Genomic DNA, 23,545 nt, shown 5'->3' on the forward strand with positions numbered 1-23,545 from the left:
GATATAGGTCCGGCAAGAAAGAAACCCTTCCAAACCACTATATAATTGATATTGTCTTTTCAAAGAGGATGATGACTACCCAAATACATACAACATTTCTTCCACAAAGTATGTAAATAATACCTGACAAGATACACTATTCAGCTAAATGATTCTCGCCACCACACTTGATCAAGCAACGAGGTTAACTTAGGGCTGAATCTGATCGATCGGATCCAACGATTCAAAATTTAGATGAATCGCCACCCATTCAAAGCTATAGCAAATAATAGGACAAAAACGCCAGAGTGAAAAACTTAGAATAAGAAGTAGTTTGAGCCATCATTCATCTGAGTTCTTTTTTCCCTTTGGCGAAGTAAAAGTGCATGATTATTACTGTATCTGGTAATCTCTCACGTGATATTGTCGAGCCATCAGCCACAGGTCAGGCATACTGGAATAGAAAATCTTATTCTCGTGTATGTTGCAGTTTACTATGGAATAGAGTATCGAAAAAATCAATAAATCAAAAATGGCATGAACTTACATTCAAGTGCCATTCCACCCAACTACTGATTACATGCGATGGAAGTAAAAGTGTGGCTGTACTAAGAGTGTTCTGTCAGTCCTGGATTGAATGCAGGCAAACGATAACCTGCCAGCAATTACTTACATCCATAGTATTCTATTGTCTGTGGCACTGACAACTTTGACAGGGATTATAACCAAATGCACTCTCTGGACCATTCACGATTAGGCTAACCTCGACACTGCCACAGTTAACGAAACAAGAAGCAATCAATTAATGCCGCAACAGGCGCTTGTATATTCCAGCAGAGTATACGCATTCCCTTCTCGTTCTAGAATCGTGGACTCTGTTAGTGCCACACAGGAGCCTGGGCTTTTGGCTGTCGTTGCCTGGTTTAAACCGTGGTTTAGCCGCCAATCAAACCCATGTCATTGCTCTAGATTGAGACATTTCGTACACCTAAGTCGTTTAGTACATGCACATTACTGTCCAAGAAGTACTAACCAGTGCTAACGAGCGTGGTCGAAGCAATCTGTTCAGTGTAACATTATGTACTGCAAGAACAAGAGAAGTGCATGAATTTAGTATGCAATAAGCCACACTTCCAGCCAAAAAAAGAAACACCAGGCTCGCTCTAAGACGTCACTTCCTATGCCTGGCCTATGGAGAGTATCTATAAGAGAATAGATAGTACACTTGAAGTTAATGCCTCAAACCGTCATTGTGTTATAAAAACTCCTCAACGTCGACCCATATTTCGAGTCATTTCATTATTCCTATCACACTCATCTATACAAGTCACAACGATGCCTAACTTCACTGAAATACGGGACCAAAGACCCTCCCACCTTTCCAACATTCTCGGCGTGGCGCCTGATTTTAAGAATAATTGTGTTGGCTTCGCAACAACGAAAGGTAGACGCTGTGCACTACCCGCCAGTAACATTCGCGGTCGCGCTCAAGCGAGTCGCCTTCTAGACGAAGGAACCATTCTCTTGGAATCTGGCAATGAGAATATTGACGAAATTTTGGAAGAGCTGGCGCCTTTGCTTTTGTGTAGGCAGGCGCATCAGAACCAGGCAGGGCAGTTGGTATACGAGTGGTCTAGGAAGGTTGAGAAGTTTAATGAAAGGAGACGTGCTTCGGCGGGTTTTCTTTTACGTTCGCCGTCTCCTCCTCTTTATCATGACAGTGAGAGAGCGCGGCGATATGTTGCCCTGGCGCAAAACGCGGGTAGGGCTTCACCTCAACGACAGGCTTCGCGAACAAATATTGATGAGACGGCTTCAATCGAACGAGATGATAATTCAAGGTCAATAAGAATAAGGCCCGCACCCTCTCGATTCAGCGATTCCGAGCAGGTCAATATACCATCAAATGTAGCTCTTGCGAATGCAGAGAAGATGGACCAACCTAGGAACCACACACCAATCATGCCCTTGGTTTCTACAACGCGTTGGACACCCTCTGAAATCAACCTACAGACACATCATGCACGACTTGCGGAAGAACTTTATGGATTTGGACTTGAGGATTCAGGACTACATATATATTCATCGTCATCGGTAGGAACCAGTTACGTTTCTCATGATTTACCAAGACGAGTCGACCGCGATGAGCCAAGGACATTGAGGCCTGAATCGAGCAACCGTATTCCTGTCCCACAAACGATATTCAGGACTCCGAGGATTACAATCAGCGAGTCTACTCATCGACAACCGACTGCCGCACCACCAAGACCGGCCCAAGCTATATCCGAAGCAGAGACGAGTACCATATCACGGGAGTCTACCAGACCGGTACAAAATCCAGCCAGGCGGGAAGCTTCACGAAGTGAAGAGATTACTCGAAGAGATGTGGAGGGACAATGTAGCATCTGCTTCCTACCATTACAGGAAGACGAATCAAACTTGGAGAATCGATATGCATCGGAAGATTCCGATGACTTCTCCGGGCAAGATGAAGAAGGATCCGCGGGGTCGCATGACGTTCAAGACGGACACGAAGACCTGGTGTGGTGTAGAGGACGATGCGGTAACAATTTTCATAGAGAATGTATGAACTCGTGGATCGAAACATTTGAGAATAGCGAGCGTGAGCCGACTTGTCCGATTTGTCGGGCCGAATGGGTGGTGGAACAGTGATGGATTCTGGAATTTGGTATAATTGGATGGTTGACGTTTTATAATGTGCTTTTGTTTGATTCATTGCGCTGCCCTTCGTTGATCATACTTTGGGAGTCCGGATTTTAGTTACTCATAGAATCAATGATTATGTTGAAGCATATCATGTATCATAAAATGTAATTGGTATTCCATTAGGCTATTAAAGTCATTCATGAAGAGAAAATATTTTGTACAAGAGCCAAACCCATTGACAAAACCATCACAATTTACTTAGTACGGCTCTCGATCTTGGCATGGTTGTGGTCATGGTGATGTTTATGCTCGTGTTTGTGTATGATTTCTACCAATAAAACCAGTCAGTCTTCCAGCGGTACTCGATTGAGGTTGTGGGAAAGGAATGTATACCTTCAGCCTTATCTATAATCTTATGACCAAGCCCCTCCTGATGATTACCATTGTGCGGACTATGCTTACTCGGCACATTAGTATCCTTTGCAGTCTTGCCGTTCTGACTCGCGCTCGTGGTGTTTTCACCACCGCCGGAACCAGATGCCTGATTGTTGGGGGGGTCATCACGGCTAAATTTCCCCTTGAGCAGGGCGCCGGTCTCGTCAAAACCCTCGCCGTATCTCTCGCCCTGCGACTTTTCGAAGGTGGATGTCGTGGTCTTGTCGCCGCCAAAGGTGGATGGGAATACGCCAGCGATTCCCCTTTGCACATTGGTCTCTGGGTCGAGATTGGGGCTGGAGCCACGGCGCTTAGACTCGGCAGGGACAGAGCCGTGTTCAACAGAGCCAGTGTTGGTGCTTGATGTTTGAGCGGTTGGTGTTTGGGCGGAGTTGACAGTATTAGTCTTGTTTTTGGTGGTATCCATGTTGTTGGTGTAGTCAGCGTTGGTCTGCCAGTATATTGCTTGTCTAGAGAGATAATCTTTCTTGAAAAGATTACTTGAGATAGGGAGGCGTAGGATGTATGGATGAAGTTTTGAGTTTACAGTTGAGATCTATTGAAGGAAAAGAGAAGTAGATAGATCCTCAAGACATCTTTATAGACGGGAACCAGTCCTGAGTTATGACGTAGGTAATTCACTCCCTAAATGAGAACTTTCCCTTTTAAATCCATTCATTCATTCTCCGTCCTCTCTTTCGTATCCGCAGGCCAGTGAGCTATTGGATACGAGACTTGAGGGTCGAGGGTGGATGACGTAGGGCCAGTAGTCAACGAGATCTTCGATGATGCTTCTTCCACCCCACAGTTTTCTCCATCCATCACGAAGTCTATCACCACGACTCTTATACGGGCGGGATGAGATATTTAGTATAGAATCACTTAGTTTCTGATAATGGACGAGTTTTGTGATAATATAACCATATTCCATGCAAATTGAGAGACTTTATGGCAGCGGCGCAGCCAGAAGTACGAGTACAGCCGATGGATTCATGACGTCATACCACCTTGTGCTGTTGTGGATGCCTGACCTCTCAGGCAGCTGTAGTTAGCCCTAATGTTTCCTATTATGGCAATCGTCTTTGCAACCGTTCAACTAACTTATCGGCCACGAAATGCTTGAAGTTCTAAAATGGACTGCTGATGTCTACATTCAAAAGGCGACTTTTGCCGAAGAGCGTTCATTCTATATACATATGTGTAATGACGCCAACCTAGGTATGTAGGTCTCCGGTTGAGATTGATTCATGTCACACAACTTCCAACAAAATTTATTTCAGCTTATCAGTGTCCAAGTTGACGGCAAAATGTCAGTAACCAACGAAATCGATAGGATTAACTATAGTAATGGGGCTGTGCGTAAGCAGCACACTAAAACGGCCTACAAATGAGGGGTAAGACACAGAAGGGATCTGCGCTCAGCCTCACCCTCCTTGAACTAGCTAGTTCCCTAGTATGCCACAATCTTTAATAGTGCCCATTGTCCTCCAAACTCCCTTTTCTGTTTATCTTTAGTCGATAGTCGACGAGATTTGTTAATGAAATTTGTTATAGTGGTTCGCCTCGTTGTTATGGTTTCCTCATGTCGTCGATAAGCACGAGTTCTGACGACGAACGGCTCGAAAAGCCAGTCGTGGAGCGCAAGTCTGTAGGTGTGCAGATACAGGAACCACCCGTTGATGCGCATTATACTAGGCATAATGTGGTAGATTATGCCTTGTTTTTGTGTCGTGGTCGTAAAAATAGACGACGGATCTCGAATTCGGACGATGGGCGCGACCATGATAAATCCAATACTCGTCTGGTTGTGCTTGATGAATCCAGTATGTTTTCAAAAATTGCCAGATGAGTAGTAACAATTTCAATAGCATGATGGCTAATTCCATCCTACAGCAACACTGGATTTTCATGAGGATGTTCGAACGTTGTCTGCGAGAACTCCAGCCGAAGGCGGCCCACATGTACGCTTGGTGTAAGTCAGGGACACCATAGTCATTGCACAAAGACGAGCTCTGACCCCATTAATAGATTGATGAATCGCGATGAAGGAACCTTCCTTGAAGACAAGAGCGAAACCCTGGATATGCTCCAGCAGTATTGGAGCATAGATATGGATGATGTGTCTTTGTTGACTTCCCACTTGGTTTCCAGCTACCATAGCCGAATTGTGAGAGTCGATGGCGATATATGTCTGGGTAAGTTACATTACCTCGAGTTTGAGTCTATCAACGCTGATAATTCCTAGATATAAGCTACAACATAAGAGAGGATATTCTATACCTCGACCAAAACAACATATCATCGCTGGAGAGTACTTTATCAGTCAACGTGATCAAGCCAACAGATCTGCGAGTACAGCACGAATACGAGTCGCTCTATTTTCGACACAATCTCACCACTGGACAGACAACCTATATATTACCAAATGCGAGTCGCGAATATCGTAGTCTACTTGATAGTGTAGGCCGCAAGTTTTCGGAAAGGGTGTCCAGCATGCATCCATTCTCCTTGCATGCAGTCATTCTATTCCAGAGTCTCGCCGCACGAAGTGTGCAAATAGACGATCTTTACCGTCGCTTGTTGTGGATTGAGACGCAGATATACCAAGGATCGATCTTTCAGGGGACGAATTCCGAGAAGTTCATACGATACATTCAGCTTTCCCATAAATTGTCTCGAACTCTTATAACACTAGAGCATCGAAATGAGCGGGATAGATCTCATATCGAGAAACTTTTGGACGATCACAAACGCCTGCGAAGGTTGATTAAACAATCTTCTCCCCGGCCACAAGACCACATTGACATGAACATGCACGAACATGTTCGAGACAGTCTATTGAGTCTAAAAGACCTCGCCCACGACCAAGACCGACAAATAGTCAATTCGCAACGCAAGACTCAGCTTTTTATAACTCTACTCTACAACCTCATTACCGGCCATGACAGTGGCATCAATCTGCGAATAGCATCGGAAACGGCCAAAGTCGCACATGAAGCGAAGAAAGATAGCACTTCAATGAAAATCATCGCCGGAGTCACCATGTTCTATCTTCCGGCAACGTTTGTTTGTAGCCTTTTTGGTACAAATTTTGTTGCACTTAATACTAATACTTCTGAGCCGACGTTTATTGTGTCGAAATTATGGTGGGTGTATATTGCATTTGCTGTTCCTTTGACGGCGGCAACGATCATGGGATTTCACATTTGGCGACGTTGGCGTCGAGAACAGGTAATATTAGACGACAAATATGAGGTTTGATAGGCTCATAAATAAACACTATATATCTAGCACGGGGATTTTCGGGAGCCAGGGCTGATAGATCGAACAGCATGATATGAGCTTGAGGACCGGGCATAAAGGTGAGCTTGGAGTTGGTTTATCTGGGTTTAGACTACACTACATGTATGTGACAGGCCTGTCAAATCAATGAAATTCACCGGCTTGTAATATAAATAACATGTGAATATTAATCAGTTGCAATAGGCTCCCGTATTTAGCTACTGGGTACTTCGAAATATCCGTTACCTAATCAAATTTCAAGGACAAGTTATAGTTATATTGACTCTGCGTAGGACTAGCAAGCCTCACTGGTAGGACCTGACCGGGGAGTATTGGGAGAACTCCGGTAGGTAAGTAACTATGTGACCATACGCCCTCTCACGACGTGCAGCATGCATCCAACTATAAAGCATTCAACTATTGCCTGCACGCTTTCTTCGCGCTGTGCCAATCTATCTAAAAGGAGTTCTCTAGATTGTAGTCAGTGATGCAATCTATTTATAAACACAAATATAAGTAGTTGCCGGACCCTATTTATCTTCACCCAGCGTTACTCTCCAAGTTTCTGCCAGGTACCCCTCATTCAAAGATCATCGTAGAACGTCCTTCTAGTTTAGGTGCTTTGATTTCATTATGTCATCTACATCACCAGTTGTTGCACCGGAACATATCCTACATCTTCTGTCCAAGCTTCATCGAATCTCCTTGGAGCAGGAAGTCGCAATTTCGGATTCGGACAAAGGCAAGGTCTACTCATCCAAAGTCCTAGATGATCTAGAGAATAAACATGGGCCCGAGGACTCCAGAAGTGCCTTTGATCAGCTCATGCTAGATAAATTCATTGCCCTGGACGAAGATAAATGCCAGTTTGTGTACCAGCTCATCAATGCAATGGGAGCTACCAACGTGGTTGAAGCTGGTACCAGCTTTGGAGTCAGCACCATCTACCTTGCCCTAGCCGTTGCCCAAACCAAAGCTGCCACTGGAAAGTCTGGCGTCGTTATTGCTACTGAGAAAGAAACCAAGAAAGCGAAAATAGCGCGTGGCTACTGGGCACAGTGTGGTGAAGTGGTAGAACAGGAGGTTGAACTCCGGGAAGGTGATTTACTTGAGACACTCAAAGTTGGGCTACCACAGGTTGATATTCTCCTTCTTGATAGTAAGTTTGCCTTGGATTTAAAATATGCTGGCCCTGGCTAATGTTTCTACCTCCAAGTCTGGTCTTCGCTCGCGCTTCCGACTCTCAAAATAGTTCAGCCTCACCTTCGACACGGAGCAGTTGTTCTCGCTGATAATACTATATCTAGCGCTGAAGGATATGTGGACTTTTTGGCGTACTTGCGAGATCCTGAGAATGGTTTTCGAAATATGACTCTACCCTTTACGAATGGGTTTGAAATGAGTGTCTATATGCCAGGAGCTAAATAACTGTTGTCGTTTCTTGTCTGTCGGGGGTGATGCTACATCACGTTTTGGGATCCAAACCTGGAGTCTATCTGTGACTCCACGTTTTAATATGTTCTGAATTAGAAGATTCTACTATGTCTACGTGTAATAACTAGGCTTCACGGCGTCATTCTATTAGGGTTAAGACATCAAAGCCCTAACTTATTCTACGACTGACTTGATCAATCAGAGCTTTTAGTTGTAATTGGTTTCAACACTCCATTCAGGCTTCTAGGTCCTAGCGCGAGCGCGCTATTACCAGTTGATAACGTGGCTGGGATTATTGCTCACAACTGATTCCTAGTTCGTCGACACCGTCAGGTAGGCCAGCGTCGTGAGAATCCTGAGCTTCATAAATATCCATAGACGTTAATATACATAGGTGGTAATAAACTTGAAACGTGATGAAGAAACTTTTTTCCATCTCTCATATGTCCTTCCAAGGTTGTATCCATACGTATAAATAAGAGATGGACACTCGATGTCAATTCTCAAATGGATGAACTGTTGCTCATAGATCTGTATATCCAACTACCTTTGACAAACTCTCTTCATATCCAGCAATGCGTTCCTCTACCTCAACTATACTGCTGACAATAGGTCTAGCCCTCGACCATGCCGCTGCCCAAGTAACCATTAACACAGCCACCAAATACCAAGCTATCGACGGATTCGGTTTCTCCGAAGCCTTTAGGTTTGGTATAGCTGTACAAAATGCGCCAACCACCCAACAGAATCAGGCTCTCACTTATCTGTTTGACAAGACCAAAGGTGCTGGTCTGACGATTTTGAGGAATCGGATTGCAGCGGATCCGGGAAATACTATTGAGCCTAATAGTCCGGGGTCACCTTCGGCTAAGCCAACGTATAGATGGGATGGGAATGATCAAAGTCAGGTTTGTGCTAGAAGGGTTTGATGAGCTTGCAGGTCGAGGGATGAGACTGATATTTTGGTAAAGGTGTTTTGGTCGCGAAAGGCGCGTGAGATGGGAGTGGAGTATATCTATGCGGATGCGTGGAGTGCTCCGGGTTTCATGAAGACAAACAATAACTATGTGAGTACTACATGCCACTAGAGAGTTACTAGTAGCTGATGTCTACACCAGGAAAACGGCGGCCACCTCTGTGGCGTGGCCGGTGAGACTTGCTCTACCGGAGACTGGAGACAAGCATATGCCAATTACTTGGTCAAATACCTTCAAGACTATGAAAGTGAAGGTGTCACCGTCGACTTTGTGGGATTTTTGAATGAACCGGAATTCGCGTCAGTGTTATCCACTCCCTTTGTATAGTCTAGAATAACCTAATATGGTAATACTTCAGTGCATCCTACGATGCAATGCTGTCAGACGGAACGCAAGCTGCATCTTTCATACCGATCCTCCATTCCACAATCCAGGCAGCCGGTCTCAAGACTGGCATCGTCTGCTGCGACGCGGAGGGCTGGAATGACCAGGTCACTTACACAAAGCAAATCATCGCGGCCGGAGCGGAAAAGTACCTTTCCCGTATTTCGTCACATTGGTACACCTCCAAGGGGACTTCGCCTATCAACACCACCTTGAGGGTGTGGGAAACTGAGTATGCGGATCTGGACGATGCGTTTAGTACAACCTGGTATTCCTCCGGTGCCTTTAATGAGGGCTTCACATGGGCCGGTTATATCTACGAAGGTTTGGTGGACTGTGATCTTAGTGCTTTCCTTTATTGGGTTGGTGAGTAGAAGCATGGTGTCCTCTGAAGTATGCTCTTCGGCCCTAACATGAAGGATATAGGAGCACAATCCAACAGCAATGCCGCCGGCCTCGTTACTCTCGTAGGCTCCGGTTCATCCACTACCGTGACTCCTTCTGCAACACTTTGGGCATTTGCGTTATTCTCTCGTTACATTCGTCCCAATGCTGTCCGCGTAGCCACTTCAGGTGCACCAGCTAACACCAAAGTTGCAGCTTTTACTAACACTGACGGCACTGTCGCCGTGGTGATGCTCAATGAGGGCTCCGCAAGTCAAAGTATAACCGTCGGTGGTGTAATAGTTGCTTCTGTCAAGGCATATGTCATGGACAATTCTGTCTCCTCGCCTGCAGCTCTGTCCGCATCGATTAGCAATGGTCATGTCCAAGCGACTCTTCCAGCTCATTCACTGGTGACATTTGTGATCACCACTTAGGAGATCAGGAATTGGCCTCACCAAATTTGAATTATCTGTATTCCTGTGGAAAGTTTTCGATCAAACTGAATTATTTGCCTTGTAGTCATAAAAATTCAGTCCAACTGATGTAGCAAGAGACTTGCGTTGAAGTTTGTCCTGTTTGCATACCTACGGTAGGTATCTAGATTATCGATAAGATGAATCACGTGTCTTTCGTTCAGGGACGTCTCCTGGAGAAAGAGGAAGGGAGTATCACTTTCCTCATCTCATCATCAACAACAAACAATTATAATCGCATAATGAAAACGACTGGTTCGCTTACACTCGCTCGGAGATGATTGCATTTTTCTGCTTCTTATAAACAAGTCTCGTTCTTTTTCTCTCTCTCTTTAATTTGACATTCCCCATGCATAGACACAATTTATCGGCGACTTCTATCCGCAAGAAGGTTTCTTTCGACCTTGCAGACTTAACAGATGATTCAGACCCCGACGATTATCGAGACGACTACAAGTCTGACTGGTCACCGCGATCCGTCATCAGCGGCATTACGCCGCGCAGGCTGCGGAAATATGTTATAGCTTCTCTTGTTTTACTCATTATACTATACATCACCTTTCATCGATCGCAACCGCCTCGAGGCCTATCACCCTATCTCAATTATGAAGCTATCGATTGGACGCAATATGCTTATACGCAATATGTCACCGATGAGACGTATTTGTGTAATTCAGTGATGGTGTTTGAAGCGCTAGATCGATTGGGGAGTCGCGCGGACAGAATTCTGTTTTATCCGAAAGGTTGGGATTTGGAGGTGAACTCTGAGAATGACCGGTTGAGCCAGTTGTTGAATTTGGCGCGCGATCGATACAAGGTTCAACTTGAGCCGGTTACGATGGATAGTCTTCATCAACACGAGTCGGGTATGTCTTACTTCTTGCCCGTATGGTGTCATACGTGCATCCTCGATATCACTCAATGGAACGTAACTAACAATATTCGCATATAGAGGATCGCGCTACGTGGGATGAAAGCATCAACAAGTTATGGGCTTTCCGGGAGACGACCTACCGCCGCATTCTACAGATCGATTCAGACACCCTTATTCTCCAGAACCTTGACGAATTGTTCTTTCTTCCATCTTCCACCGTCGCCATGCCACGAGCGTATTGGAACGAACCCGAAAATATGAAGCTTACTTCTCTCCTGGTGTTACTGGAACCCTCGTATAAGGAATGGAAGGCGTTAATGGAAAAGGTGCAAGGAGTGGAGGCTGGTCAACTTGGCACGGATAGGGACGAATCGCATGAATTATATGACATGGAATTGCTTAATGAACGATATGGTGGATCGGCGCTCGTTCTTCCACATCGACAGTACGGCCTAGTGACGGGAGAATTCCGCACAAAAGATCACCGCAAGTTTTTGGGAAATGACTACGAGACATGGAATCCTGACAAGGTTCTCAGCGAGGCTAAGCTGGTCCATTTCTCTGACTGGCCATTGCCCAAACCGTGGGTTATGTGGCCTCATGGACAGCTCGCAAAGATGCAACCCGTCTGTGATCATAACCCCGGCACGCCTCAGGAGAGCGGCTGTCGCGACCGCGAAGTGTGGAAACAACTCTACCAGGATTTCAGATTGAAACGAAAGGAGGTATGCAAGATGCTTAGTTATCTGGCTCCGGAATGGCCACCACGGCCGAAAGATATGTCAAATTTGCCGAATCAGCCACCTCCTCAACAACCTCCACAAGCACCGTCGGTTGACTATGAGGTGGATGTGAATGCAAACATTGATGCAACGGCAGATAGCAATGCAAAGGTAGATGCTATTGCGAAGGCAGAAGTGGATGGGTGAAGAAAAGGCAATGCATTATTGGCGTTTTTGGATGTCTCGATTGTGACTTGTGAGCTGCCATCAGTGTCCAACGAAAACTCGGTGGACCTTGTAGATTATATATACCTGATATAACGATGCTGTATAATAATTATACTCTGTTGCTTTGTTTCGAGCACTGGAAGACATGTATTCTGTATGGAAAAGTTCCCGTCCTAACCCAGAGTCGGAATATCAATCATCCCATGCGTGATTCGGCGCTTCTTCGCACGTCCTGACGTCATCAGTGGTGACTTAACATAATCGAACACCACTTTTCCCAGAAAACGCGGTTTATACAAATTTCAAGCCTGAATTTCTAACCCACATATAAAATAGATACAAAAAAATTAATTATAGTACGATTTGGACATCTATTAATTTTATGCCCAATAATCCCACATCCACTGTACTTTGGTGGCGCTCATACGCATGGTCGAGAGGCCTGAGGCTCAGATTCAACTAGTACAGCCAGAATAGACTCAGATACCTCATTTCGACTATCAATACCTGGGCTTCCTGCACTATAAGAGACCCTTTATAAGATATTTAAGCTCTAGATATTGTATGCTTTTTCTTCTCCTTCTCATTTACAGCGTGTAAATCATGCACTTCTTTCTGTACAATTAGAAGCTTATTAATACTCATTTTATATGCTTTATCTACCGGTATCCAGTTTACCGGTATTGCTTGATTAACTATCTCCGATGGGCTTATTATATACTCATTAATCCGCTTCTTAATTATAGTAATAAGATCTCGAATCTCATTGCATGGGCGAGAATGCATGTTTGCCATAAAGATATCTGATGTATTGGATTAACATTAATCAACTATATATGAGAGATAGTAGTCTTATAATCACGAACGAAAATTAGTCAACCGCATGATGCACGATATATGATATCACAAAAGTATGGAACGCCTTAATAAACCCACGAAAAGATACTAAGAACGCAACTCAATCCTCGCCGACCCAACACGACTCTTCCTATGCCTAACCGACCTCAATCCCAAACTATGCACCGCTGTCAACCTGACCGGATTCTCAACAACTGGCGGCCTAAAGAACAGCAAACTAGACACAATATCCCGATAAGCGCACATTTCAACAAGCTTGAATCGCTGTACTTTCCCGCTGGGCGTGCGCGGAATCTCATCTACGAAAATCACTCCTCCCGTAATTGATTTGTAGCTTGAGAGTTGGTGCCGTGCGAAGCGGTAAACTTCGTCGCCTGTGAGTCTGGCGGCCGCTGTGGTTTTGCGGCGGACGACGAAGGCGCGGACGAGTTCGTCTTCGAGTTGGTGGGACGAGCCTTCTTTTTTGATGCCGACGACTGCTGCGTCGGCGATGCAGGGGTGTTTGAGGAGGACACCCTCGATTTCAGCGGGGGCGACTTGCCATCTGTGAGTCAATTCATTAGTAAGATGTTCATCAGAGTGAGAAGAAGAGAGAGAGATGTACCCCCTAACTTTGATAAGTTCCTTTGCTCGTCCAACGACATAGTACATGCTGTCACGAACACAAACAATATCTCCCGTCCGAAACCAGCCATACCCATCTTTGGCATCTGGTATACCTTTATATTCCATCAGGACTCCCGGGCCACGAACATGCAGTTCGCCGGGAATGTCATCGGCCGTAATCTCAACACCATTAATATCCAACAATTTAACATCATAATTCGGTAACAAACGGCCTATACTCCCCGTCCCATCGCGGTGTCCATATCTCATCTGAAACGCAACTCCGACTTCAGTCATGCCCCATATTTGGGATATCTGTGCTTCAGGATGGAGTTTTGTTTCTAGGCGCTCTGCTGACGCCGAATCGAGCGATGCCCCGGCTGTCCCGATGTAGCGCAGTGACCTGAAGAATTGCGATAATTCAAGATCGGGGCATTTGGTTAACGCTTGCACCATAGCTGGCACCATGAAGGTCTCCGTAATGCGGTAGAGATATACCGTTTGCACGAATTGCGCAATATCGAATCTAGGTAGGATATAGCAAGTCTCTCCGTACCGGATGGGCCAGATGTGCGTGAACAAGGCGCCGAAGAGATGGAACATCGGGATACATATTAGTCGTGTTGTGTCGTATGGTGTCTCATAGTAGAGGCTCTGGTGATGCATGATGATTGAGTGGTGAGATAATAAAGCTCCCTTGGGCAGGCCACCGGTTCCGCTGGTGGTGTACATGGCTGCTGGTGTGTTTATGGCGCGGTGCTTGTCGTCGAATCTGATCCAGTCTTGTTCACCATGGCGGAGGAGAGCTGAAAAGTTCATTGTTTCTGGATGCAGGTTGTAATTGATATTATCCACCTGCATAGCCTCACCAACTGGAGTTGACGGCCGCGATGCCAAGATCTTTGATATACATGAAATGGCATAGTCGTCTAAGACACAGATACGATTCTGTGCTATACCCTTGGCTTTTGTGACTTCTTGCAACAAGCCTAATCCGGCGGGTGCTGTGATGATCAATTTGGGAGTAGATAACTCCAAGAAATGCTCTAGTTCCGCATATTGACTCGATGGGTTGATGCCCATGTATATGCCACCCGCGCCTACGATGCCGTAGAATATTGACGAGTATAAGACCTGGTTTTCATCAGCGATAGCCAAAAGAAAGGCGATATATGGTTGAAAAACGTACATTATTCGGCAAAGTCACCAAAACACAATCTCCAGCCTCAATACCGGCCCTCTTCTTGAGGCCTGCAATCACAGTTCTCACAAAAAGTCTCACTTGACGCGCATTAAGGGACAACGTCGGATTCTCAGCATCAACATATAAAGGTCTCTGCTCATCATATGCAACGGGCTGCTCGTCAAGAGCAAATGACAACAAGTCCTTATATATAGGACTCTGGAAACGTGTATCATGCTCCATGGAGGAAATTTGTCCACCCATGACTGTTGCGTGGGAACCTGGGCTGTGAGGCTGCGTTTATAGTTGCGCCACCATATAAATTAAGCAAAGTAAGACCAAGTCACAGATAGACTAGAAAAATGTTTTTTGATACCCCGTTGGCTCTCAGACTTTATGCATTGATTGAAACCCAAGAGTTATAATATAATAACTGGGTCCCTGGGGAGTCAGGATACTATAAGGAAATGCGACGCATACAAGGTTAGTCGTGGCGAAATAGATTACCAACTCAGAAGATCCATGTTCATCGGAAATGCATAGATAAACTGTAATATAAACGTCCCATAATTACGCAATATCCCAGATTAATGGGAGAGGACTGAGCAACATTAGCCGAAATACTCCGTACCCTGCACGGAAAATGGTAGCTGCAGGCACGGTGTTTTGTTTTTCTACATTCCAGTCAGAATTTTGAGATACTAATGCGATATCTGGATCTTTCAGCCGATTAGATTCTACTAGTCCGGGATCCAATCATCTGAGTAAAAAGCATTTTTGGCTTTTTTATCTGCAGTGGCGTCTAGATTGGCTAGGCCACGAGTCCCATTCCAACAAAGAAATTTCCTATTCCGGAAGCCATCCGTTCAGGTTTGCCCTACTTCGGGTCGAAAGGCTACGCCGATCTCATTCCATGAATGACAATCAGCAGTCCTCAATAGCCTCGATTTACGGTGACGACTTTTACGAAAATTCTTCGGCGGGGGTCAGGTCAGCTTGTCTCGGAATACTGACTGTGAACTGATGCAATCCTATACCTACCCACACATAAGTTAGTAGATCAGGGGTGTTGGTTGGGTAAGTTTAAAGTCCACTTTTTACTTAGATAATCCATCATGCATGTAACGCTCCACGCCATATCGTACACAATAATAAAATGGGGCCGCTACAGTTCCCAGATTTGATTAAATCCGTCCAGATTGAGGCTTGAGACGAAAACCGCTCGGATCCATGCTGGGCGCACATGTAAAGACCAAGGTGAGAGATGGATCTAATAGGGTACCGGGTACGCGTTAATAAATTGACAGCGCCCATCGCTGCATCAGTCTTGGTTAGGCTATTATATTGCTGGCTATGCCGCCGGAGACATGCTCATGTTAGTCTATCTGATCGACCGAGTTTGACGTACTGCACAATGGGATGAATAGCTCTGTATCGTCCTGATTAGGTCTTTACTTACATACCTTCATACCTGGCTATATGATTGATCTCAGAATTTCATGGTTACCTATCAAACTACAATATATTGAGATCAAACTTTGACTAAAGACTTCAGGTAGGTTTATTCGAAGGATCTACATGCCCATAGTAAGCAGAAAACCTGCTCTTGATATTTGGAACTATATAAACGACGAACTACATATGTACTTATTGGTCATTGACTTTGTGCATTTTACACCATACCATAGCAGCATTAAGACCTTGAGAAAGTCTAATTGCCTTTGCTTGAACTCGTTTTACCACCATGTCTGAGGATTTGGCCAAAGAGGTCAAATTGGTCATACCAACCCCAACACCTTCGTCAAGCAGTTTCGAAACCCCAATCCAAACGCCAACCCAATCAACTTTACAGACAATAAAGGAGCAGAGAATAGACTGCGGATATTACAGCAATGTCGGTGAGGATGTCGAAGCACAAAAGAGCAAACGCCAGTCCAAGCCAAGATCATACTGGAATTTCCTCCGATATACAATCCTCAATGTTTATCGTCGCCTTTTCTCATTCGTCTTTCTCGCAAATCTCGCGGTCTTTATTGCCATCATGATAACCGACCAATCCTCTCTTCTGGCATTCGTCAATGCAACAGCAGCAAACTTGACTGTCTGCGGTTTAATGCGCCAACCATTGGTAGTCAATACGATTTACCTGGTGATCTGCTCCATGCCGCGGTCAGCTCCACTACGACTACGACGAATTGCATCCAAGGCCTTCCACTTGGGTGGCGTACACAGTGGATGCGGCGTTGCATCATTCGTGTGGTACGTCGGACTAGTGGGCTTGATCTCCAAGCATTACTGGTTTCCGGGTGACCATGATAGCAGCAGCGCTGGTGCAGCACAAGCACAGCAGCAAATCTCCACAGCCGTGGTCATAATAGCCTATATCATTCTGATGTTAATACTGTTCATCATGGCTGCGGCTTATCCCGCTTTTCGGTTCAAGCATCACAATGGATTTGAGCTAACGCATCGTTTCTCCGCTTGGGTGGTGGTTGCTTTGTTTTTGGCGTTGCTGTTGGTGTTTTCGGATCAAGCTAGGAAAGCAGAGGGTCTGAGTTTGAGGCAATACCTCATTCGGCTACCTGCTTTCTGGCTGCTCATCGTGGTTATTGTGGCTATCGTTCATCCTTACCTACTCCTTCGAAGGGTGAAGGTGGAACCAGAACCACTTTCTAGACATGCAATTAGACTTCATATGAACCATGCACGGACCAGGTTTGGTCTAGGGATCCAACTTGCCAAAAATCCCCTGTGGGACTGGCATTCATTTGCAACTTTTCCCGATCGTGCCGCTGAGAGAAGCCCAGATTCAGTCCTGCAGTCTCCCGATTCGTTTTCCTGCTTGATATCTAAGGCAGGTGACTGGACTGCAGACACAATTGATCATCCACCCCAATATCTGTGGAAGCGGGGTGTTCTAGTCTACGGCTTTGCATACGTGATGCGCCTCTACGAAAGGATCATCGTGGTGACCACAGGATCCGGTATTGGGCCCTGTCTATCATTCCTAGGTGATGGAGACAGACCTGCAATGCGAGTAGTGTGGCAAACACGCTCGCCACTCAAGACATACGGGCAGGGAATCATCGATCTAGTCAAGCATATGGATCCTGACCCGCTAGTGATGGATACTGATTTAACGGGTCGCGTCGATATGGTGCCCATTATTGAGCGTATGGCAAACGAGTTTGGAGCCGAGGCGGTCTGCGTGATTAGTAACCCTAGGTTTACCAAGAAGTTGGTGTACGAGTTGGAGACGAGGGGTCTGGTGGCTATGGGTCCGATCTTTGATTCGTGAATAGAGTTGTTTCACTTGTTTCTACACATCGTATTCCGTACTTCGTAATGATTAATGTTCCTGCGCCTAGGGACTACTAGTTCCATTGTAGGTATCACTCGCGATCACTTGAATGCCATGAAACCGTCTGACTTCCGAATTAGGAAAGTGGGAAGCCAAGAACAACACCAACATGTTGAAGAGAACCCACATGACAGAGAAAGGAAGGGCAAATGAGGGTGCTAAGCCACTATAACTAGATTTCTGTACCTTGCCAATCAAATATCAACTCCGGCACAGGCCGATCGTTGTAAATGTGGCGAGCTTGTGTATCTGGACATCCTTGTCCCTTTCTGACCCATATTCCCGGACTCAGAATCGCCCCGCCAATTATATCTTTTTTCAGACTTTAATATCTAGCCATCTAACTAGTTAACTAGTTAATTTTAAAAAAGAAAGAAATAGTAAAAAAATTACTTATTACGTAGCAAGTTGCATAGTTATTAATACTTTGTGTTCAATGAACGCCTTCTTCATCACCAAACCAGTCGGTCTTCAGTTATCCCGGAGAGTTGAATAGATTCCATAATAGGGAAATATACACATAGCTAACCACTTATCTCTTCGTATTCCAACAACTACGCAGCCGCAGAAAGTACCACAACTTGTCGTATAAAAATGATCTTCAACATGCAGTCTAGCACGCTGCTGGTGCATAAAGCTGGCGATCGGGGTGTTCGTGACGGCGGGCGATGGGTTAATCTAAGCCCTAACGTGCATTTCGATACCAAAGACATCAAGGTAGCAGAAAAAATAGTCTTCGTGCTAAGAGTTTTAGCCTTGACCACAATCCCTGAAAGTTTTTTAGTGACTACTCCGTACCGTTCAAAAAGAGAAAAGGAAAAGAAAAAGAAATATAAAAAAAGAAAACATCAATTCGGCCGATCGGTGGCTGTCACTAGCGAGATTTACTTTCTGGAATCGCAACTTCCTTCTTCTTCAGACTTACTTTTGGAATCGTCTAGTCTAGCACGAATGTACTTGAGCTGCGGAGGCCCAGTTCTATCGAGAAAATGACGTCTCAGAAAGAATTGACGGTGAGAAGGGAGAAGAGGGGCAATCAAATTAGTATTTTAATCTATCGAATTCATGTGCGTAAAACCGACCAATCGCCGGGGGATGAGCCGATTATTTACGCTGTCTCAAGATCTTCCTGGAACGTTAGTCTTTCTATTCACGTACGACCCACGTCTGTATCAGGGTATCTGGCTCGGTTTCCGACACGGTGGTCGTTCAGATGTCCTCAGCTGTCACTTGCGTCAATCCCAGCCAGAAGCGGTAAAGTGACAGTGTAACTGTACCACCACTTCCTTTTCTCCTCATCTGAGGTTGTACTGCGAGAGAGACATGTGCGGATTCGGCTTGTACTACAACAAAAGCATTGTGTAGTCGAAGGCCGTTTACTCCGCTACTCGCAATTAGCTAACTTATGTGGAAGCAGGGGATATAGTCACTCGGCTCGACGGGCGTTCCCACGGAACCAAAGTGAGCCCTACCGGTAACGTCAATCAACAAACTCATGTTTAAAACCAATCCAGCCACTTCTGCCTAATGCTCTGGGAACAAGCAAGGTTGTAAACACCCCATTCAGGCACAGAATTGATCGTATAGCACTGCATAATCGTCATGCTGCTAGCTATTGTTCAACCCGCCCATGGCTAGATCAAAAGCATCCACACGCAAGAAAAAAAAAAAAAGAAATGAAGCAAATTCCTCTTGCGTTTTTGGCAGCTGCATACGCATACACGGTCGGAAAGTATGCCAACTTGGTTGATTCACGCACATGCGAGTATCTACCTATCTGCCCAGCTGTTCCCACTTTTTCACGTTCCCATCTGCAGCTGGGATACGAAAATATACATGGCTAGTTGGCAGTGTATGTTCCTATTTAGTGACTGATACGGTATGGATTAGTTTGAATCCTAATGAACCCTATCGTAGCTCATAATTGAGTATCCGTACGTAAGTCCTAGCACCGCGGAAGCAAATAATAGACGACTGAAAAGGAAGTCGTCCACTTAAGACGTCATGATATATCCATTCTCAGTAGGACTTACATGGAGTGGGCCAAATTTGATAATTCCGGGCTCTCTTGGCTGGGCTACGATAGTTTGATCACACAAAGAGTTGAAGCTTTAGGCTAGAAGAGATCGGCTCAGATCGCATCGGATTGAGAATGGGTCCCGCTCCCAATTTTTCGGACGAGTGGAGGTGCTAGAATAAGCTTGTTATTTTATTTTTATCGATAAACTATAGGTTAACTAGTTAGTCGATCTTCTGACATACTACGTACTATGTTGTCGGATGAGCAGCAATAGGGCCGAATTGAGGCTGACCAAATCTTAGTCAAATGGACGGGCCTTGCACATGATTTTATTGACTCACTATCTACTTGTGAGTTACAAATAGAAATCTCTACAGTACTTAAGGAGTAGCTTGGTGACATCTTGAGATTCGCACGGAGAGACTAGTCTCAGAATGCCAGATCAATCAATGTCTTGATTTCCAACGGGGTACTTCTTATTGTCTGTAGAGAAGGATGTTAGACATTACCTTAAAATTGCTTAGGTCTGTTGAGACTGCTTTCCCATGTCAATTTGTCTCATCATGGTTGAAGTATCTCAGTGCGGGTCATCGCATATCTCGATCACTGGTGATACATATGCATTACCTAGAATATATAGTTTCAAGGCTACATATGTACACTGAACGGCTCAAATTTTAAGCCGATAGCACGCTACTGGATCGCTCGATATTTTGACCCAATCAAATTGTAGAAATATTGGCAAAGTCCCTGTGACGTTGCTGTTGTACGTGCCTTACCGTTGCACATTCGTAGTATCTCGACTACCCCAACTATCAAGCAACATTCACCCCCAAACTTACAAGAAACGAAATCGACAATGATGAATTGCAGTATATGGTAGACGATTCAAGATATATTGCTGTTTCTCGCAGATATTGCGTCTCCAGCCCAGGCTCGCATATGCCACAAGGAGGTCGTGCTTGAGTAACTGATTCGTACTGACTTACACCTCTCATCATCAACAGTCTCTCGTGGCAAGATTCATAAATGCGACCCTGATGCTGAAATGTATCACCGGAGTGGTCGCCCCTCAAGGATAAGGTCGATACCTGAGACAGATACGCTGAGATCAAGGATGATTCCTGATGAGTACCTGTTAGGGCTGGTGGCACTATAACATCTTAGAAGCGATGTCCCTGTTGCAGGTTTTCGGAGAATATACCGCAAAAGGGATAAATTTGGCATTTTCTAATTTACTTCAGGATGATACAAAGCGTATCAAACTCAATTGAAAGTACAAGGGCATATATGTGTTGGCGAACCTTATCTTGCTCTAGCTGGGTGGCATTCATGGATTTCTCGTCCAGCCAGCAATGCACTTACAGTTTCAAAGTCCTAGTCGCGAGACTCTCGAGCAGGTAGCACCCGTTTCATATGATGAGGATTATGTGAATAAGTTGACTATATAAGAGTAACCCCTGTATCATATAGAACGTGTCTCTATCCCAAGCCATTTTGATGGTGTCTACCTGGGTATGTTAGACATCCGACTCACCTGCATTGCCAGGGGTCTAATAAAGATCATTTATCAATAACTGGCTGGAAGTACATAGTTGAATCATTTTCATCGTAGTGATTATTCATGGACTTGTTTCAGAATGCGATGGACTACACAGGTTATCGAGGTAATACTTATGTATAGTCAGTCATGTAGCCTTATTTTTCATTAATTAAACTATTTAGATATATATTATTTATTGCACGCTAAGGAAACTGTCGCAACATAATAGAAGGTTCTTGCTCAGTCGCGGTACCCCTACTTGACCGCGACTGATGGCGCTCGCTCTCCTCCATCGTTGAAGAGCATGAAGCTTCAATATGCACGGTATATGACGGGGTTTTTGCACTATGACGATTCCAAGGTTGTGCTTGGGCATTGAGAGAACGACGCTGAGAGGTCCGAAGTGCAACTATAGCTTGAAAGTGATGAGATTCCCAAGCCTTATCGATCTCGGTGTACATCTCATCGACCTGTTCCAAGGAAAGACCTTTGGTCTCGTAGACCAGACACCAGACGGTAATGCTGGCAAGGACACAGAAACTGGCCCAGATGAAGAACATTTTGGCTTGTAAATTCAAGTTCCCTGTGCCGGAACCAACCATGTAAGGAACGGAGTAGGCCAAAGCCCAGTTGATAAGCCAGTTGGATGCCGTCGACAAGGACATAGATTTGGCTCGCACTTTGAGCGAGAATATCTCGCCAGGGACTACCCAAACTACCGGGCCCCATGAACATGCGTAGAAAAAGATGAAAAGACAGATCAAGATTATGGACGCCTTATTGGTAGCGTCGTTTTGACTCAGACCTGTGCCTAACCCAGCTACAAGGAATTGAGAGATGGCCATGCCAACGCCGCCAAAGAGTAGAAGTGGTCGCCGTCCCCATCTCTCAATCATCAACAGACCAGGGATAGTCGCCAGCATATTGACGCTATTGGTAATCATGGTGATAGCAAATGCATTGCCCATGTTGGCACTCGCAAAATAAGATGTGCCGTAATAAAATATAAAGTTGATACCGGTGAGCTGCTGCAATGCTTGCAACAGGCATCCCGTCAGGAGTCGTTTTCCAAGGCTTCCCTTGAAGCAGTCCAGGTATGAGCTTCCGCCGAGGTTGAGCTCACGTTCGTGGTGTTCAGCAATCTCCGCAATCTCGGCCAGATATCGGCTGTCCATGGGAAGTCGTCGCAAGCGAGCAAGAGAACGAGCAGCGTCTTCGCGTCGATTACGTTTGATGAGATATCGAGGTGTTTCTGGAAGAGCGAACATGCCAAGAATAAGGATGACAGCCCAGGCTAATTGTACGGTTAAGGGGATGCGATACGCGCCAGAATCGGTGCGGTCCTTGGTGGCGTTATTGACAATGGCCGCTAGGAACAGGCCAAATGTCACTGCGAACTGGAAGGCAGAACAGATGGCTCCTCTGATCCATTTCGGTGCACTATCAACATGGTCAGAGGTCAGCTTTCATAAAACAAAAAGGGTTTCTGTTATGCGGGAGCCATTCAAGGCGATGAACGTAGTTGTTCACTATAGGAGCAAAGTCACTTACGTCTCGGCTTGGTACAGTGGTACAAGCGTTGATAGCATACCAACACCCAGACCAGCGACGCATCTGCCTACAGCAAAGACAGGAATGGTGCTCGAAATAACCTGCAATAAAGCACCGGCAATGAAAATTACACACGACACCATCAGGCCATATCGACGGCCGATTTGATCTGCGACAGGAGCGGCGAGCAAGGCGCCGCAGAATGTGCCAGCTGACAATATCGAGACAATCAGAGCTTTCTGTCCTGCAGTGAAATCGCGTTGATTCTCTTGTCCGTCAATTGTGTCAGTAAACCCTGTCGAGAACTGGTCTCTAAACTGTTTCATGGCAAGGATGCCATTGATATTTCCTGTATCGTATCTATAAAAACAAATAAATACTTTGATCAACCCACAGCTATACGTAGTGACCAACATACCCGAAAAGGACACCCCCCAACGCAACGAAAAGTCCAACCAATATTGCTGGAACAGCAGAGCCAGGGACCCCCACTGGCACAGGAAGAGAAATCCTCTCAAGAATAGAGGAAAACTTCATCATTGCTCACATGTTCTCACGGCCAACTACCCTTGAACTCTCGA

At 45.3% G+C, this 23,545-nt stretch overlaps 9 protein-coding genes across 9 annotated transcripts; 6 read left to right on the forward strand and 3 right to left on the reverse strand.

Annotated features, from left to right (window-relative positions):
- Positions 1-1,314: 1,314 nt before the first annotated feature.
- EYB26_000539 (uncharacterized protein) lies at positions 1,315-2,652 on the forward strand (the record flags this gene model as incomplete). The annotated part of the gene is made up of 1 exon (XM_054259855.1): positions 1,315-2,652. The coding sequence occupies one exon, from the start codon at positions 1,315-1,317 to the stop codon at positions 2,650-2,652; it is 1,338 nt and encodes a 445-aa protein (XP_054115830.1).
- A 248-nt stretch (positions 2,653-2,900) lies between these two features.
- EYB26_000540 (uncharacterized protein) lies at positions 2,901-3,508 on the reverse strand (the record flags this gene model as incomplete). The annotated part of the gene is made up of 3 exons (XM_054259856.1): positions 2,901-2,974; positions 3,040-3,051; positions 3,109-3,508. 3 exons carry the CDS (start codon positions 3,506-3,508, stop codon positions 2,901-2,903), a joined length of 486 nt encoding a protein of 161 aa, XP_054115831.1.
- Positions 3,509-4,663: 1,155 nt separating this feature from the next.
- On the forward strand, positions 4,664-6,342 carry EYB26_000541 (uncharacterized protein; the record flags this gene model as incomplete). The annotated part of the gene is made up of 4 exons (XM_054259857.1): positions 4,664-4,904; positions 4,975-5,053; positions 5,110-5,276; positions 5,327-6,342. 4 exons carry the CDS (start codon positions 4,664-4,666, stop codon positions 6,340-6,342), a joined length of 1,503 nt encoding a protein of 500 aa, XP_054115832.1.
- A 654-nt stretch (positions 6,343-6,996) lies between these two features.
- Positions 6,997-7,791, forward strand: EYB26_000542 (uncharacterized protein; the record flags this gene model as incomplete). Its single annotated transcript, XM_054259858.1, has 2 exons — positions 6,997-7,522; positions 7,580-7,791. 2 exons carry the CDS (start codon positions 6,997-6,999, stop codon positions 7,789-7,791), a joined length of 738 nt encoding a protein of 245 aa, XP_054115833.1.
- A 581-nt stretch (positions 7,792-8,372) lies between these two features.
- EYB26_000543 (uncharacterized protein) lies at positions 8,373-9,979 on the forward strand (the record flags this gene model as incomplete). Its single annotated transcript, XM_054259859.1, has 5 exons — positions 8,373-8,705; positions 8,769-8,864; positions 8,916-9,073; positions 9,133-9,524; positions 9,585-9,979. 5 exons carry the CDS (start codon positions 8,373-8,375, stop codon positions 9,977-9,979), a joined length of 1,374 nt encoding a protein of 457 aa, XP_054115834.1.
- A 388-nt stretch (positions 9,980-10,367) lies between these two features.
- EYB26_000544 (uncharacterized protein) lies at positions 10,368-11,821 on the forward strand (the record flags this gene model as incomplete). The annotated part of the gene is made up of 2 exons (XM_054259860.1): positions 10,368-10,884; positions 10,971-11,821. 2 exons carry the CDS (start codon positions 10,368-10,370, stop codon positions 11,819-11,821), a joined length of 1,368 nt encoding a protein of 455 aa, XP_054115835.1.
- Positions 11,822-12,787: 966 nt separating this feature from the next.
- On the reverse strand, positions 12,788-14,753 carry EYB26_000545 (uncharacterized protein; the record flags this gene model as incomplete). Its single annotated transcript, XM_054259861.1, has 3 exons — positions 12,788-13,244; positions 13,305-14,440; positions 14,496-14,753. 3 exons carry the CDS (start codon positions 14,751-14,753, stop codon positions 12,788-12,790), a joined length of 1,851 nt encoding a protein of 616 aa, XP_054115836.1.
- A 1,480-nt stretch (positions 14,754-16,233) lies between these two features.
- On the forward strand, positions 16,234-17,787 carry EYB26_000546 (uncharacterized protein; the record flags this gene model as incomplete). The annotated part of the gene is made up of 1 exon (XM_054259862.1): positions 16,234-17,787. The coding sequence occupies one exon, from the start codon at positions 16,234-16,236 to the stop codon at positions 17,785-17,787; it is 1,554 nt and encodes a 517-aa protein (XP_054115837.1).
- Positions 17,788-21,616: 3,829 nt separating this feature from the next.
- EYB26_000547 (uncharacterized protein) lies at positions 21,617-23,504 on the reverse strand (the record flags this gene model as incomplete). The annotated part of the gene is made up of 3 exons (XM_054259863.1): positions 21,617-22,853; positions 22,965-23,324; positions 23,383-23,504. 3 exons carry the CDS (start codon positions 23,502-23,504, stop codon positions 21,617-21,619), a joined length of 1,719 nt encoding a protein of 572 aa, XP_054115838.1.
- Positions 23,505-23,545: the final 41 nt, after the last annotated feature.

Source organism: Talaromyces marneffei, chromosome 1 (genome assembly GCF_009556855.1).
Source record: "Talaromyces marneffei chromosome 1, complete sequence".
NCBI classification, from domain to species: domain Eukaryota; kingdom Fungi; phylum Ascomycota; class Eurotiomycetes; order Eurotiales; family Trichocomaceae; genus Talaromyces; species Talaromyces marneffei.